Source organism: Penaeus chinensis, chromosome 16, assembly GCF_019202785.1.
Source record: "Penaeus chinensis breed Huanghai No. 1 chromosome 16, ASM1920278v2, whole genome shotgun sequence".
NCBI lineage: Eukaryota > Metazoa > Arthropoda > Malacostraca > Decapoda > Penaeidae > Penaeus > Penaeus chinensis.
Window position 1 is genome coordinate 32021994 of NC_061834.1, and position 17500 is coordinate 32039493.

At 39.8% G+C, this 17500-nt stretch overlaps 4 protein-coding genes across 11 annotated transcripts in view; 2 read left to right on the plus strand and 2 right to left on the minus strand.

The window, feature by feature from the left end:
- Nucleotides 1-4835: 4835 nt before the first annotated feature.
- On the plus strand, nt 4836-7840 carry LOC125033182. The gene is made up of 3 exons (XM_047624549.1): nt 4836-5855; nt 5981-6160; nt 7353-7840. The coding sequence occupies exons 1-3, from the start codon at nt 5174-5176 to the stop codon at nt 7577-7579; spliced, it is 1089 nt and encodes a 362-aa protein (XP_047480505.1). The 5' UTR covers nt 4836-5173; the 3' UTR covers nt 7580-7840.
- Nucleotides 7841-13112: 5272 nt separating this feature from the next.
- On the minus strand, nt 13113-14180 carry LOC125033183 (peptidyl-prolyl cis-trans isomerase FKBP62-like). The gene has a single exon (XM_047624550.1). It carries the CDS (start codon nt 14126-14128, stop codon nt 13268-13270), a length of 861 nt encoding a protein of 286 aa, XP_047480506.1. The 5' UTR covers nt 14129-14180; the 3' UTR covers nt 13113-13267.
- A 139-nt stretch (nt 14181-14319) lies between these two features.
- The window catches only part of LOC125033181 (retinol dehydrogenase 11-like), a 22895-nt gene continuing 19714 nt past the window's right edge, over nt 14320-17500 (minus strand). For all 7 annotated transcript variants that reach the window (XM_047624543.1, XM_047624547.1, XM_047624541.1 and 4 more), the window contains 2 exons: nt 15564-15750; nt 14320-14645 (listed from right to left, as the gene is read on the minus strand). In XM_047624543.1, the coding sequence (XP_047480499.1) occupies nt 14516-14645; nt 15564-15750 (317 nt within the window). In that variant the 3' untranslated portion in view covers nt 14320-14515. The remainder of the gene's footprint in view (nt 14646-15563; nt 15751-17500) is intronic.
- LOC125033184 (piggyBac transposable element-derived protein 4-like) overlaps nt 15637-17500 on the plus strand; it is a 2524-nt gene continuing 660 nt past the window's right edge. The window contains exons 1-2 of one of the 2 annotated variants that reach the window (XR_007115582.1): nt 15637-15771; nt 15989-17500. The exon at nt 15989-17500 is cut by the window's right edge and continues 660 nt beyond it. Coding sequence is in view for 1 of the 2 variants with exons in the window: in XM_047624551.1 (XP_047480507.1) it covers nt 15760-15771; nt 17367-17500 (146 nt within the window). In the remaining variant the exon portion in view is untranslated. The remainder of the gene's footprint in view (nt 15772-15988) is intronic. The other variant, XM_047624551.1, reaches the window with a different exon arrangement.

The following is a 17500-nucleotide window of genomic DNA, read 5'->3' on the forward strand; positions in this document are numbered from 1 at the left end:
GTGACACGATAATGGTGCATGTGATCATTAAGGTGTCCGTGAAACACCTGATAATAAATTTTATATCCGGGGAAATAAAGTTACCGAGAGCGACGCACCGTTCAGAGAAAATACCAAAACCAGGACTTCATGCAGACACAAAAATTTAAACTGAACCTTTCCTATCTTCTGTTTATGCCCCAGACAAGAGGGGGGGGGGGGCAAACCCCTGCGCCCACCTTTATTGGCACGGATAATTTCGTCATTTCATGGTAAATAAAGCTGCTGCAGCTGTGCTGGTCTTGTGACTAGTTCGGTCAATATGTAAGAGGGTAGTGGGTTAATTTCGAAACAATATTGATATATCTGCATGAAATCCACTGCTTTCAACGATTCTAGGCCTTGTTCCTTGTGCAAATGAATCGTTGAGGGGAGATGATCACCGTCTCCATCGACAATCTTGATTTGATAGTCCCGATAGCAGGGGAGGGCATGAAGTATATCAGGGAATTTATGGGGTAAAACAGGACCTCCGTGGTTGTTAAACAAAACGTCCCAACCCAACATCCAACCTAACCTAACACACCGTTCTCTATATTCCCTGGACCCCCGTGGTAGTATATGCGCATAGCCAGTGGGCTACACCCCCTGGACCCCCGTAGTAATATATACGCCTAGCCCACGTGGTAGTATATGCGTCTAGAATTCACCCTCGCAATGTAAACAAGATGAGCGACTTGGGGAATCTTCTCTTTTCTTTTACGTATAGCACCCTTGGGAAGCATTTGCACACACATTGCCATAAAAGAACTTTGTCTTGATTTGTATTGTTCTACCATTTCATGTAAGTTTTATTACCAAACTCGGCCACTACGTTATACTATATTTTCCTTTTTAATATTTTACATACTTTGCGGTTTTTATTTATTTATAGTTCTGTACAATAATTTTCTGCGCATGAGCGGTTTCACGACCGGGTCTTTTGACACCACAGGGAGACTACATTCCTTTTTTTTTTTTACGTCGATTCTTGGTTATTCTAAAGGGTATTTGTTACCAGAAGGCTGCTATCATGCGACCCCAAAATCCAAACCAACCTTTCCTACCTTCTATTTATTCCCTAGACACCCCCTTATACCCCCCTTCATTAGTACTCCGTGCCTACCTAAAAAAAAAAAAAAAAAAAACACGAAATTAAGAACTTTGGCTGCGAGAGGGTCTCTGAGCGGTGATATTTTCGTTATTTTGCGTAAATATGATGCCGCTGCAGCTGTGCCTGTATTTATCACTATATATATATATATTTTTTTATGCTCTAGAAGATGGCAGTGTCTATTTCCCTCTATCTCTATGCGTCGCTCTCGGTAACATTTTTCTAAAGACTATACAGTGGCAGCGAAGGTGGAATATACATTAATAAGCATCCCAGGTTGATGTGTGATCTCACTAAGTTTTCCAAATGTCGAAAAGATCGATTCAAAATGGACATTCGACGGAGTGTAAAAAAGATCGACGTTCTTGCTGTATAAAGGTGTGCGGTTTTCAGACTCGATTATTACGATCATTTACTATATAAACAGCATTTAGTGTATAATGAATGCCACTTGGGTCCAGGGGGAAGAGCTCCCTGGCTAGGCGCATATACTAGCACGGGGGCCCTGGGGGCGGACCCCCCTGGCTAGGGGCACCCAAGGGTCTTTTGGTAGCATTATCGAAAAATTGGTTGAATGCCCGTAGTTTTTTTTTTTTTAAGTTGTCGCGTCGGCCCGTAGGCTTTCAAAGATGGCAGGCGTGTCCGTAGTTTCACAATGCGATCTTCAGTTTTTCTTGTTTTTACGCCTTCTCTTTCTCTCCTCCTCCTCCTCTTCCTCTTTCCTCTCCTCTTCTGTGTCTCCTCTCTCCTCTCTTCTCTGTCTCTCCTCTCTCCTCTCTTCTCTGTGTCTCTCTCCTCTCTCCTCTCTTCTGTGTGTGTCCTCTCTCCTCTCTCCTCTCTTCTCTGTGTGTCCTCTCTCCTCTCTCCTCTCTTCTCTGTGTCCTCTCTCCTCTCTCCTCTCTTCTCTGTGTCCTCTCTCCTCTCTTCTCTGTGTCCTCTCTCCTCTCTCCTCTCTTCTCTGTGTGTCCTCTCTCCTCTCTCCTCTCTTCTCTGTGTCCTCTCTCCTCTCTTCTCTCTTCTCTGTGTCCTCTCTCCTCTCTTCTTTCCCCCCTCCCCCCCCTTTTTTTCCCCCCCCCCCTTTTTTTTCCCTTTTTTTTTTTTTCCCCCCTTTTTTTTTTTTCTTCTTTTCCCCCCTTCCCCCTTCTTTTTTTTTTTCCCCCCCCTTTTTTCTTCTTTTTTTCCCCCCTTCTTTTTCCCTTTTTTCCCCCTTCCCCCTTCCCTTCTTTTTTTTTTTTTTTTCCCCCTTTTTTCCCAATTTTCTTCTTTTTTTTTCCCTTTTCAATTTCTTCTTTTTTTTTTCCCCCCCCTTCTTTTTCCCCTTTATTTTTTTTTTTTTAAAAAAAAAAATTTTTAAATTATCAATTTCCAATTTTAAATTTTTTTTCTTTTTTTAAAATTTTTAAAAAACCAACCAAAAATTTTTTTTTTTTAAAAAAACCCCTTTAAAAATTTTATTTTTTTTTTTAAAAAAAAATTTTAAACTAAAATTTTTTTAAACCAAAAATTTTTTTTTAAAAAAAAAATTTTTTTTTTTTTTTTTAAAAATTAAAAATTTTTAAATTTTTTCCCTTTTTTCCCCTTTTTTCCCCCCCTTTTTTTCCCCCCTTTTTCCCTTTTTTTTTTCCCCCCCCCCCCCAAAAAAACCCCCCTTTATCCCCCCCTACCCCCTTTTTTAAATTTTTTTTCCCTTTTTTTTCCCCCCCCCTTTTTTAAATTTTTTTTTTATTTTTCTTTTTTTTTTTTTTTCCCTTTTCCCCCCCTTTTTTTTTTTTTTTTTTTATTTCCCTTTTCTATTTTTAAATTTTTTTTTTTAAAAAAAATTTTTTTTTTCCCCCCTTTTTTTCTTTCCCCTTTTTTTACCCCCCCCTTTTTCCCCCCCCCCCCAAAAAAAAAAAAAAAAAACCCCCCAAAAAAAAAATTTTTAAAAAAATTTTTTCCCCTTTTTTTAAAAATTTTTTTCCCCCCCTTTTTCTTTTTTTTTTAAAAATTTTTTTTTAATTTCCCAATTTTTTTTTTTTTTCCCCCCTTTTTTTTAAAAAAAATTTTTAAACCACCCCAAATTTTTTTTTTCCCCAAAAAATTTTATTTTTTTTTTTTTTTTAAAAAAAAAAAAAAAATTTTTTTTTAAAATTTTTTTTTTTTTTTTTTTTTTTTTTAAAAAACCCCTTTAAAAAAAAATTTTTAATTTTTTAAAAAAATTTTTTTTTAAATTATTTTTTTTTAAAATTTCCAACCCCCCCTTTTTTTAAAATTTTTTTTTTTTTTAAAAACCCTTCCCCCTTTTCCCCCCCCTTTTTTCCCTTTTTCCCCCCAAATTTTCCGGGCCCTTTTTTTTTTTTTGGGGCCCCTTTTTTTTTGGGGTTTTTATTTTTTTCCCTCCCCCCCCCCCCCCTTTTCCCCCCTTTTTTTCCCCCTTTTTCCCTTCTTTTTTTTCCCCCCCTTTTCCCCCTCCCCCCTCCCCCCCCCCCCCTTTCCCCCCCCTTTTTTTCCCCCCCCCCCCCCCCCTTTTTTCCCCCCCCCCCCCTTTTTTTTTTGGGGGGGGCCCGGGGGGGGGGAAAGATCCAGAAAGCTTTAAACTAAAATTTAATTCCTGATAGCGACGGGCAGCTGATCTCACACAAGGGGGGTTTTCAGGGGGAAATAACCCCAAAAATTTTTTTGGGAACCGGGGGGGGAAAAAAAGGGGCGAGCGAGAGCGTCTCTTTTGAATTAACGTCTTCTAAAGAAACGATACTTTGCCATATTTTCGTGTTATGTAGTTATTGTGGTGGCGATTTTTTTTCTTGTAATTTCATTTTAAGGTTTTATACACGGCAAATGCCATCTTTGTTTCGACAAAGGAGTAGTTAAACCTGTCGGAGCATCGAGATAAACTCGCCAGATCTCGGTATAGCCTAACCTGCTTTCAAGACCTGTACGCTAACTTGAGACTGAGGTCAAACTGGTCAGTTACGTTTACAAGCAAACTGTAAAATAATAATGACTTAGTAAATAAAGGGCAAATGACAAGCCTTTTAAGAATTTATGCTGAACAAATTAAAACGAAAAAAAAAATATCCTGAAGAAACACCATCATATCCGTGTTTTTTGTTTGTCCTTCCATCATTATTATTATTTTATTTATATATATATATATATATATATATATATATATTACACACACACACACACACACACACACACACACACACACACACACACACACACACACACACACACACACCTTGACAAATTGACGTTAGAGCTACGTTGAACTGCAGTAGCGGGAAAGGGGAAGGACGAGTCGAAAGATGACCACTCAGCGTTGCCAAAGGGTGAATTTCTAGTATATTTGTATCTAACATGTGATTCTCCCATTGGTACGAGTTTCGGATACAGAAACTGAAAGTACCGGCTCACGTGTATGTCTATGATAAGGGTCACTTGGAAGTGGAGGGAAGCGAAATTGAAATGACAGTCCATATTATTCACAATGATGACACCTATTTGGTACTTGCTAGAGTAACTAGGAATGGGTATTCCCCTCTTCCCTGGCGACAATTGTGCAGAATAGCTTGATAAACGCTCCATTTTGACAATGCCTTAACCGTCAGTTTAGGCATTCAAGTGACAAGCCGTAGCTAGCAAAAACTTTAGGGTAGGTGTACCACGCCTTCAATCTTTACAATCCTCTCACGTAATATCCTCTCTCCCCAAAAGGAAGTTACCTGCAGTCAACGATCATTACCTCAATTTCGCTTTGTCGGCGAAGACCACAGCCTCGCATTCATATGTGAAAAAAACCCAAATGGGTTTTATTGTGCAGATTGCAAAACTCTCGTGAACTGCATTGATGGAAGTGCATTTCCTTATACCTGCGAAAACCAGACCAGATGTGACGACAGACGGACGTTTGGGGGTGGCGTGTGCTACCCAGAACACCCTCAGCAATGTTATTGTCAAACAAAGCACTCGTTTCACGTAGATTTATACGACGATCGGAAATTCTTCTATTGCGAGAACGTAAAGGCTGAATACGATATCTTCCAGTGCCCCAACGAAATGATCTTTGTGGAGGACGAAATTCTGTGTAACACGCGCTCAGGCTTGCCGAGGTGTAGGTACATGGGCATCTTCTCGTATATTCCCGACTGCAGAAGGTACTACGTCTGCATCCTCACCCTGACAGGATGGGTACAGAAGGCTTTCAGGTGCCACAATGACAGCGCCCTCGGTGACCTCATGTTCAATCAAGTCTCTGGGGAGTGCGAGGACCCTTGCACTTGGACCGCGAAGGAGTTCTCCTGCCAGAGAGAGGGTCGGTTTGGGGATATCATCAGCTGCCGTATATACCATGAATGTGTTGCCATGCCCTACGGATTCCGGCATGTGAAGCACGAGTGTCCCTTGGGCTACACCTGGGATCCTACAGCTCACAACGGCTACGGCCTTTGTGTTCTGGCCGAGACCAACACTGGGTGCGCCGTGGACAACTCCACACTCAATTTGTGTATTATACCTGAAACTAGATGTCCCTATGTCGCAGCTGGAAATTCATCTTTCCTTTTACCTCCCGACGAGATTGAGCCACCCATTACCATCAGTGTTTTAGACATTTTGCACAACACAGAGCCTCCAGTACCGCCTCAAACAATACCACCTCCGGAGTACACCACGATGCCTGCAGAGACTACGACAGATGTTGAGTCCTTGCAGAATTTAGAATTTTCTTTCCAAGAAGATGGTAAGAATTCTTGCATCTAGTTAAGTCTCATTGTAATGGTACTCATTTGCAAATGGCATACCAAAAATTCCGAAAGAAACCTTCACTTTTTCAGCATTCATTGGAACTCTCCCTACCCACCTCAGATCGATCAAGCCAGTGTCCCGAGCCGTTTGACCTAGTAGCCGGCGATTGCGTCCTGGTCTCGGGAGAGGATGAGAGGCGCAACTACACCGGGGCCATGGAGTACTGCGGCCGGCTGGGAGCAGGCCTGGCCTCGCCCTCCGACTTGATGGCGCTAAGGAACTACGTCTTGCTTCAGCTGGGTGAGTGGGGAGAAGTGGCGAAAGGAGAAGTAGATAGATGTGCCGGTAAAGAGGGAGGAGAAGAGGGAGGAAATCGGAAAGGAGGGACAGGTAGGAGAGAAGGGAAGTACCATAGATGATTTGGAAAAAAGAGCAAGAGGGATGTTAAGGACTGTAACTATTTTAACAAACGGTTGGTTGGAGGGGAGAGACTGAAAGGGGTAAGGGAAGGGAACATAAACTAAGATTGTAAAATAAGAAGAGGGAAGGAGCAAGGGAGAGAGAAAGGATTAGGGAGAAAATAATCGAGAATGGGGAAGGACCGAGGAAGACTGAAAAGGAAATGGACATGGCTTGATTCTCGAGCTCTAGATTGTGGGGACACATCTGGCTTTGCAGCTAAAGAATAGCTTTTTTGTGTTTTTGATTAATTTCCTTTTTTTTATAGGACCGCACGTCTTCTAAGATTATTTATCGCGAGGATTTAGTCTCTTACAGGAGTGGATATCGAATGGAAGCAAATAAATATCGTTATTACATAAAACCTAACATGAAAGTGAGAATGTAAGCAAGCGGAAAGAAAACGTGGCTAGTGTAGTAAATCCTCTTGTTCTTCGCTGCCCGTGGAAAGGATGCTAGACTTCCTTCTGACCGGAAGAGGATTATTTTCTTCCACTATATTAACTCAAACAATGAAGCATGCAGAAACTAAGCACTAAGGGAATATTTACTAGGTTGTAGGTACCTTCACCTGTGCCCCTTGCAGACTGGTAACATTAATTCGGTAACAAGACCGAATACCTGAACGTCTCGACTTCTTGCGTGGCCTACGAGATGTAGCAAGCAACAAACTGAATTTAATTCATGGTGACCAATGTAGAAAAGGCATGGAAGAGAAGGAGTATCTTCACAATGCAAGAGATGTATTTGCCAGTTTTCGATTATTTATGACGAAGATATAATCGAAACCTGTTATATACATCTCTTATTTTAGGAAGATATTCATTCTCATCCATATCTTTACTATATAGCATCAATATCCTACATGTCACGCCAAACACAAGATTGACAAGCAAGGAGTAACGCCCATATTCTTACTTTTTAATATTTCACTTCAGATTTCTGGTCTCATCTCGCCTCGGTAACTTCCAGATCAGTCCATTCGTACATAAAACTTTGTAATCGTCCATTCTCTGCCCCTCCCTATCTCCAGGTGTGATTCACGTCCGGGTCGGCGCAACCCGCAGCCCCGAACTAGCAGCCTGGTCCTGGCCCGACGGAAGACCTGTCCCGTCCGCGGCCTGGGGTCCTTGGCAGCCTGACAATGCTGGGGGTCAGGAGTACTGCACCACGCTCAACACCAACCTGTGGTGGAATGGACCTCTCAATGACTTCAGTTGTAATGGCCTGTATGCCTTTGTGTGTCAGTATGGGGTGTGATTCTTCTGCCAGTGTTTTTGTGTTTGTGTTGTGCTGTCATTCTCGGTATCTTCATTTTTGATATGGCACTTTTTCTTAATTGTTAGATTTCAAGATTTTATTTCTCCGTTTCTTAACTAAACCTTTACTGTTAATTGTAAAACTGTTTTTAACAATATGTTGGTCAAGTCACTTTTTTACAAATTATTTGTATGAAAGCACAAACATTCATAACGATAAAAGGCGAAAGTTTTGTATGCTATAATAATACATGATTTCTTATGAAAAAAAAAAAAAAACTTAAATTATCCTAACCACTATATTCCTTATGGAAATGACAAGTACAAGTATTTAATGAAATATAAATTTAAAATCTATTTATATGTTATCAACTAAAGAATAAAATACATTTGCTTTTTTTTAATTAATGTAGGTTATAAAAAAAAGTCACACCAAGAAATGTAATCTCCATTTTTAATAAGGCAGGCAACAGCAACACTGCATAACAGTATACAAGTTTACATATACATCTTTGTGACAATACTTAAAATTTCACTCCTTAATTTCATTATACATAATAGTTATACCAACCTATATATATCCTATGTGATATCCACATTACCAAAACCATTACTTTTCCAATTCCACATCTATAATTCAGCAGTTACTGGGTTTTTCCACTGCTGGAATCAGATCCTTAAAATCTTTAAATGACAACACGAGAGCCAAATATTGCACAACACAGGGCACATGGAAGCAACACATGAAAAGGCATAAGCCACTACATAACCAGCTATTGACATGGCAAATATATTTACATATTTTTCTGATAACTTTTTGATGAAAAAAAGCTACAGTAAATGCTAAATCCACACACACAGGACCCTAGATGCTTCGTGGTATAAATAAGGGTGTGGACGGACATGTTCTGTCCTGCAGTTCATTTTTGTATTTGAAGTTTTCTAATCACTCCTTCCTCATTCTTTTACTGTTTCTTCATTCATTGTCATCTTTGTGTATTTGTTTGAGAGAAAGATACATATATAAAATAATAATCACAATCCTTTGGCTAAAAACTATTAGTTTATCTTAGCACACATTTTCTTTAGGAATCCATGGACTTGTACTTGCTTTTTCAATGTCCTTTTACATTTCCTCATGATAGTTTTATTGGACATGTTCCTCCTTTTATTATTTTGTACTAAGGTGTGGAAGCAGGAGAGATCTCAGAAGCAAGGCAGTGTTCTTGGTCTGAACTAGAACTATGGTTTTTCATAGCAGTCTGACATGGGTGACCATTTACTATAATACTGGAACTACAACAGATTTCACAATTTACCAACAGTTTAAACTACTATACTACACTTGCTAAGTTAAAGGATCCTAAGATGGGTTTCTACATCTATAGCCTTTTTTTTTTCTTCTATTAAGCAACTTCTATTTAAAATTGTCTAAATATTTCTTATGAAACTGCGTTATCTAAAGCTTTTATATATGCAATTAAGTTGCACACATTTCTTAGAAGAACAGCATCAAAACATCAGTAAGCATGAAACTAAATGCAATCCGTACAAAAGTACAAATTACAAACCTCTGGTAAATAAACAGTTGTGTAGTAACAACAATATGGATTATAATCAAGAATAACAAATGTCATTAATGAAACTGAGATACAAAAACAGCCCAGTCTTAAAAACCTCAGGAATTGTCACTATTGGTCAGATGTTGAACCAAGTCCTCTAATCAAAAATTTGTATTTTTTTTTTTCCCCAAACCAGTTTCACTAATCATATGCCAACTTGAAACTGAAGTAAATTTGTTTCAAATGAATTTAGCTGAAAAAGCATGCTTACATCAGTTATCATTCTCTCTCAATGAATATAAACCAAAACATTAATGTTACCTTGCTTTTTAGGTATGAAAACTCTTGGAAGTTAAATTTTTCCACATTTTTATATAATTACAGTATTGCTTATAATACCAACTACCTCATCCGACCCTAACCCATTCACTCACCAATTCCTAAACCCAGCTTTAACAACTAATCACTAACCCAACCATCCTTCACTAACATTAACTATAGTGCTATATGACCTTAGATGTCTAGCACATTTATTTTGCTTTTAACCATTAACCAACCATTATAATACCAACAAATAAGTGAAACCTTAAGTCATGGTTTATAGAGACAAGTATGACAGATGTCAAGTGAGAGACGGCCCTGACCTGTGGATCCTAGGCCATCATCCTGTGTCCACGGAATAAATGGAGTCCTAATCAATTGTGGCAGTATAACCAAATGCAAAATCAATGCTTGGGTGACTTAACCACTGATCTATTCAGCACACATTACTGCTCCATAATCTTAGTTACATGAGTTAAATCTATAACATTAGATTTACACAACCACTCTTATAAGGCCTTGTCCACGTGATCGAGCACTGCCCGACTAGCACAGGCCCATTGTTTGAGAAATAATGATAAGCAAAGTGCCTGTGCCCATGGTTGAGCAAAATCACCATCTGCCTAGTAGTTTGTTTGCTTCTGAGATGACTTGCCTGACATTTTCACCCCCTAGTGTATGAGATGAACAGGCAAAGCCAACTAGACACTTCCATTGCCTAGATGGGGCCTTAAGAGAGAGAATGAATATTATAGTGCCCCTGTCTCAAAATGCACTCACACCTCAGTTTTCAACACATTAAAAGAAATGTACATCTGCCATCCCCCCCCCCCCCCCATCCCTTGCTTGTTGTTTCCAGGAGAGAGTGGGGCCCAATGTAGGGGATCACCCCTGCTTTAGACCTGACCCCTTGCCTCAACCAATGCTGCAAGGTCTTTTCTTCTCCCACTTTCCTTTTTAGTCTCATCTTCTTTTTTATTCCTTTCTTTTGTCCCCTTATCCAAATTGTTAATTCTTATTTACCCCTTTTGCCACAATACTATACCATAATGCTGTGTAACTTTGATGTCAGGTACACTAGTGTAGATCACTGACCATTCTGGAAATCCACAAACCTTACTTTACTGAACCAAAAATCTTTCATACCTGGGCGCCACCCTATCGCTACATTTTGTATATGCTGCTAATGACCTGCTGATACGCTGCTAATTTCAATAAATAAAAATATCTGAAATCAATATTTTAAAATGCCTGTTTACCTTTTTCTTTAATTTATGAAAATATTATACGTTCCCTTATTTTGCTATTACTAATGTTTATAATAAAACCAACACCATTGATATTCATAGCACTAGTAAAAAATATTTTCCTACCAATTCAAGGAAAGATGAAATCAGGTAGGGCAGAACCATCTGTGTAGAGACATTTCACAAAAGATACAAAATATTAGAACAGCATTTTCCCCATTACCTTAGGAACCAAAAAACTTCCATACATTGTGACTTTGTCCTCAATTTTGTATTTTGAATCTACCACTAATGACCTAAGATGTTGATGCAGCAAAAAAAATTCAATAAATGTGGATGAGTTTGAGAAAATCAAAGTTTAACAATATTACACCAAGTGCCCACAAAAGCATAATACAAGAAACTTGCATATCAACTGATTGGAACAGAAGACCTTTGATTAGAAATAAACTATTACATGTTCAATATTTATTTTTAAAGATGAGGTAATATGCCTATGCCTGACAGAAAAACAAAACATTGCCACATTTACAGACGGAAGAGCAGCTAGGATGTTCGACTGTTTCTTAACCATTTTTATCATGGCATCAATGAGCAGGGGATGGGGCAGGTGTTAAGGGGGGTTAGGGGGCTTAGAAGACAAGGACTGAGGCCCAATCTAGGGACCAGCCCTGCCATGGGCCTTGACCCCTTGCCTCAACTAATTTTGCAAAGTTTTTTCTTTCCTTTTCCTTCTCTTCTTCATACCCTTCTGTCCACTTGTCCAAATCATTACCTCATTTTTGCCACAATGCTTAATCATAATGCTATAGCACATTTATTTACTTTAACAATTGATCATTCTGGTAATCCACAAATATTGCCTTATGAACCAAAAACCTTTTTTTTACTCGGGTTTGCCCCTAAGCATCACCCTAGCACTGTATTTTGAATATGCTGCTGCTTACCTTAGATGTTGATGCTACAGAAAATTTTCAATAAACCGGTATAATTTGTACTATGTTTTTAAATGGGTTTAACTTACAACTCTGCTTGTCCTTTCTTTTGTATCTTACTTTGTTTTTAGTTTTCCTTCTTTACCTGTATTGCACATGCAAGCAAAAGAACACCCACTCACTCTTGCACTCGCACACACACTCCATATTCATGTTGACAAATGTAGAAAAGGTATGAATGAGAATGAACATACATCTCTTGTATTGTGAAGATATTCATTCTCATTCATATCTTTTCTACATATATAATATATATATATTTTTTTTATGCTTTTATATTATAATGAAATCATTAGAGAATTCATGAAATCATCAGTCATCTGAAGTTATGACATATAAGGAAGAAAAATTGAGGATGTAAACTTCAACTGTAAACTTCAACTGTAAACTTCAACTGTAAAGTATTAGACAACACCCTAACTTTTCTTATTTTCTTTTTCTTTAAAAAAAAAAGATCAACAAATATAAAGCAGTAGCTATGGAATATATCAAGTTTAAAGCATAAACTAAGTAAAATAAGGACTAATCACAAACATTTTCACTGTTTGGAAGCTGTGACAACTAGGTGGGTAAGAATAACCATTCTTTATTACCCCCCCCTCCCCTCCCCTCCCATCCCTTTCTTCTTGTCATGGGGGGTAGGCTTGGAAGACAGGGACTGAGGCCCAATAAAGGGGATTACCCTTACCTTGGTCTTCAGCCCTCGACTCAACTAATTTTGCACGGTCTTTCTTCTCCAACTTCCCTTTTCCTCATCCTTGTTTAGTCCACTTATCCTAATTGTTAACTAATTTCTGCCATTTTTGCCACAATACTTTATCATAATGCTCCCTACTTCCTGAACTCCTCCTCCCTTCTAACAACCTTTACCTTATACTAGACCCCCATCAGCTCCCAATCTCCACCCTCTTCACTACCATACTACCCTCTAGTACTGTTCAACCTGTAACTTTACCCTGATCATTAACTCATTTCTAACCCTTTTTGCTACTATACTTTACCAGAGCACCATATGACCTTTGATGTCACATAGCACTTCCCTCACACTACTGCTATATTTTGAATATGCCACTAATGACCTTGGATGTTGATATGGCAGAAAATTTTCAATAAATAAAATAATCTGTCTATTCAGAAAGCACATATTCATGAGGTACGAGAAAATATCTTACAAATGGTCGGAATGACAATTTTATTTCTGTGCGGTGAAATAAACTCTTACTAAAATGGGCCAATATTGCCTGAAATATCAAAAAGAATTAAGACAAACCATAGTAATGATGATAATGCTTGTGACACCTTGAAATATACTGCAGAGAAATTGTTTAAAATAGAACTTAATAAGCCAGAGAGAGCGATCACAGGGCTCATTAAGCACATATTTATAGGGTAAAAGTAAATAACCTTCCTATTATTAAAATTCTTTAATTCAGTCTATTGTACTGGCTAGGCTTAACCCTTTGCATTTGAACAAACCTTTTATTAGCTGGTGGTGTACTTTTGCAATATAGAGAAAAGATTTGCTCTTAATTCTATAATTAGTGAACATATTTGGACCCTCCTTTTAGGCAAAATATTTTTTCATTGCCTCAGCATACTTGTGAGAAAGCATCTTTTGCCGTTTCTTGAGAATTTCCATCTGCTTCTTGATGAGGGTGTTGTTAGGATCAAGCACAAGGGCTGCCTGAATGTCTTCTGCAGCCTTTTCATAGTTTTGCAGCTCAGTGTTTGCCACAGAGCGCCGGTAAAGGGCTTTGACGTTGTCAGGGTCTTCATTAAGGACAGTCACTGTGGCTGCCACAGCCAGTCGATACTGACTGTTGCGCAAATGGTAAAGCCCCAGGTTGTTGTAACAGTGCATCTTGATTGCCTTAATCTCAGCCAGGCTGCTTTGTGCCTCCTCTGTATTGATTGTTACCAGCCACTTCACAGACTGGCTGAACATGAAAAAGGCCGAGACTTGCTTGGAAAAACTGCCCTCTTTATACAGGCCAACGCCTAGGTTCTTGTACCTAATGGCCCTGGCCATTTTCTCTTCTGGGCTGTACTCAAAAATTAGCTTTGCATTTTCTATAATCTTCAGGCTTAACTGGCAAGTGAATGTGATATCGTCATTGTCTGTATTATCATCCACAAATTTTCTTGGTAGTTTGATATTGATGAGGGCTGTTTCCTCATCATTCATCACTGAAAGGGCCAATTCCAGGGATCGGTCGAATGCAGAGACAGCCTCTCCAAAGACTACGGTTTCCTCAGCCTCACATACTAGATACCGTGATTCAAGCAGCTCTATCTCGCATGAGCAGCACTCGTTGGTTATGTGCGCACATATTTTTGAACCATCTCTTGGAGCACTCTTGCCATTGTAGGCCCACTCGCCCTCCACATTTAGCACTTCCCAGCATGCAATGTCAATGATCCTCATTCTGGATGTGAGTTATTGAATGTAATTTAGAATTAATGAGGCTATATCACACTAATCATATATTTCCATAATTATCGTTTCTCAGATTTTGGATTTGAAACCTTTAATAAAATCCCCTATTTAACAATTGAAAATTTAAGCTCTTATCTAACAGTCTCAGCTAAGCCTCTTCGTTGCCTTTTAATTTTTTAATCTTACTAAATGGTCTAGGGCAATTTTGAATCTTTTTAAACCCTTGCCAAAAAATTCAAGACAATTCGATACCTACAGTAACATCAACCTCAAAAAAAAAAACAAAGAAACTATAAAAAATACTTTGATACCTTAGTTAATAAATAACAATAATAAGAAGAAATTCAATACAGAAGTACAATCATTATCATCATCTTAAATGAAATTGTAAATCTCCTTTGGGGTTCCATCCAGGTATTTCCCAGTTAGCTCCACTGACGCAGCCAAAAGTCTCTGCGTCACTGCCGGGTCATAGCCTGGCCTTCCTTCCGCTTGTAGGATATCACTGAGAATAATGAGGGAAATGAGTTAAATTAATTGTGCAAACTGTCATTCTATATATTTTTTTCCACCAACATGTAAGATGACTAACATTAGTTAAACAATAATATTTAGTCTCTGAAAAGAATTCTCAAACATGAAACTATATTTTTTTCTATATAACATATATAGAAATTCTATGTATATAATGACTGATAATGACAGTCAGTCTGTCTGTCTGTCTGTCTGTCTGTCTGTCTGTCTGTCTGTCTGTCTGTCTCTGTCTTTTTCTCTCTCATTCATTCTTTTTCTTTTTCTCTTCCTCTCTTTTCTCTCTTTTTCCCTCTCCCTCCCTCCTTCTCCCTCTCCCTCCCTCCTTCTCCCTCTCCCTCTCTCCTTCTCCCTCTCCCTCTCTCCTTCTCCCTCTCCCTCTCTCCTTCTCCCTCTCCCTCTCTCCTTCTCCCCTTCTCCCCTTCTCCCCTCCTCCCTCTCCCTCCCTCCTTCTCCCTCTCTCTCCCTCCCTCCTTCTCCCTCTCCCTCCCTCCTCCTCCCTCTCCCTCCCTCCTTCTCCCTCTCCCTCCCTCCTTCTCCCTCTCCCTCCCTCCTTCTCCCTCTCCCTCCCTCCTTCTCCCTCTCCCTCTCCCTCCCTCCTTCTCCTTCTCCTTCTCCCTCTCCCTCTCCCTCTCCCTCTTTTGAAGGATGTATCTACTTATGCTAGACAATTGCTTCAATCTACTATGTTCAGTTCATGCAAAAGAATGAATGGCATCTCTGGAATTCATAAATCAACATATACATTATGAACTTGAAAATATTATAATCACTTTCTGCTGTCCTGGAGGGACTAGTGGTACACTTTACCTTGCCTCTGCCCCAAGTGTGCCTAAATAGTAAATGCTCTTCCCTCAGGGGTTGAAATAGACATTGGAATATAAATTCAAACCTTAAATAGATTCCACTTTGCAGAGAAGACGAATTGAGTGCGTGGATTAGTGGCTGAGCTCCCTCCTGCACATCTTGCATTAGCAGGGAGCACAGGAGGCGCTTCAGCATGTCCCGCCAGGAGAGCCAGGCGTGACGGTAGATGGGTGTCCACACATTCCCCGGGTTGACTTCCGTGACCAAGATGCCTAGGATTAATGGGTTGGCTGGTTAGTAAGTTAACTTCTGCCAACAGAAGTTGGGATTAATAAACTTCTTCCTTTGCCTCTCCCTTCACATTGCCCATTAATGCAAATTCTAAATTACATCTTTTAATCCTTTGGTGATGAGCTTTCTCATATAGGCTATGAGACCCACCCACATACATTATTTTTTATCTATTTTTTTCTTTTTTGGTATGCACAACAATTACCCATTCTTTGTCAGAAAGCCCTTGAAGTGTACCCTACGGAGAATCCCAGAAAAATGGAAGAATGGATGACATCCCAGCATACAACCATCAAAAGTGTAAAGCAGAACTGACTGACATCTGTTGAGATCTACTGAAAGTTTCAAGCATAATTTGCTTTACAGACAGCAACAGAGACAAAGCAGACGAGGTTAAGGAACAATAAAGGAAGTCAACACGGAATCCTATCAGTCTGAGCCCAAGAAGCCAGTGATCCAGAAGTAGCAGACAGACAGAGGGAAAGAAAACAAATGGATAAATAAACGAATATGAGAAAAAAAGGAAGAAAGAGATAAAGAGAGAGGGTGTGAAGAATGAATGAGTGAGAGAAAGAGGAATAAAATTAATGAAGGAAAGGAAGAGATATGATGAGAGAAAGTGAAAAAGAGGATGGATGAAGGAATAAAGTGATAACAGGAGGAAGCATGAAGAAACAAAGAGAAGAACGAAAAAGATAATTAACCCATTTGCCCCATGTGGCGAGCCTCTGTCTGCCCATGTCAACAAAACGTGGAATAGCAATGCTCCAGGGACCACAGACTTTAGGTGGAGAAGGAGGGAGAATGTACCCAGAAAGTAAAACTTTTCAGGTACACCTGGTATCAAGGTTGACCTGGACAAGGATTCGATGCCACTGGCAGTGTACAGAGTTCATTACCAACAAGTTAATTGACCTCATAGTGGAAGAGACGAATAGGTATGTAGAGTTGATTCGCATAGCTTTTCTTTAATATACATTACTGCTATATCCAGATACCCGAACGAGACGGCACAGAGCCGCGGACGGCGATGGCACCCGATCACGAGTGCTGAGCTTCACGTCTACCTTGACCTCCGGATGCTGATGGGGATCAACAAGAAACCTCGGCTAGCCTTTTACTGGTTGAGGAATCCAGGGGTGGCCATGCCAATTTTCCCCTTGACCATGCCTCATGAGGTTCGAACAGATTTCCTGCAACCTCCACTTCCAGAACAATGAGAGGGAATCTGAAGAGGATGATTGGCTGTGGAAGCTGAGGGAAGTGCTGACCATTTTTGGGGATCGCTTCAGGAAAGTCTTCATCCCTGATCAATTCATATCCATCGACGAGTCCCTTTGGAAATTTAGGGGACGCCTAAGTTTCCGCACTTATGACCTAAGCAAGCAAGCCAGATTTGGGGTAAAGGTGTACAAACTTTCCTGTGTGCAGGGTATATGGCCGTGTTCAAGATCTATACAGGCAGGGAGCAGGGGCTCTACTGTCCTCTCAGAAAGTGGTGGTGGACTTGATGGAGGCGGGTGAATTCTTTTGGAAAGGGTACAAGGTGTATGTTGACAACTGGTACACCTGTCCAGTGCTCTTTCATTTTTTACAGTCTAGGAAAACTAGTGCAGTGGGGACTGTGTGCCTGAACCGCCACCACATGCCTCGTGATTTGAAGATCCGGAAGCGGGGGGACGTGGACTCCCGGAGTTCTCCAACAGGCATGTTGGCGCAATCCTGGATGGA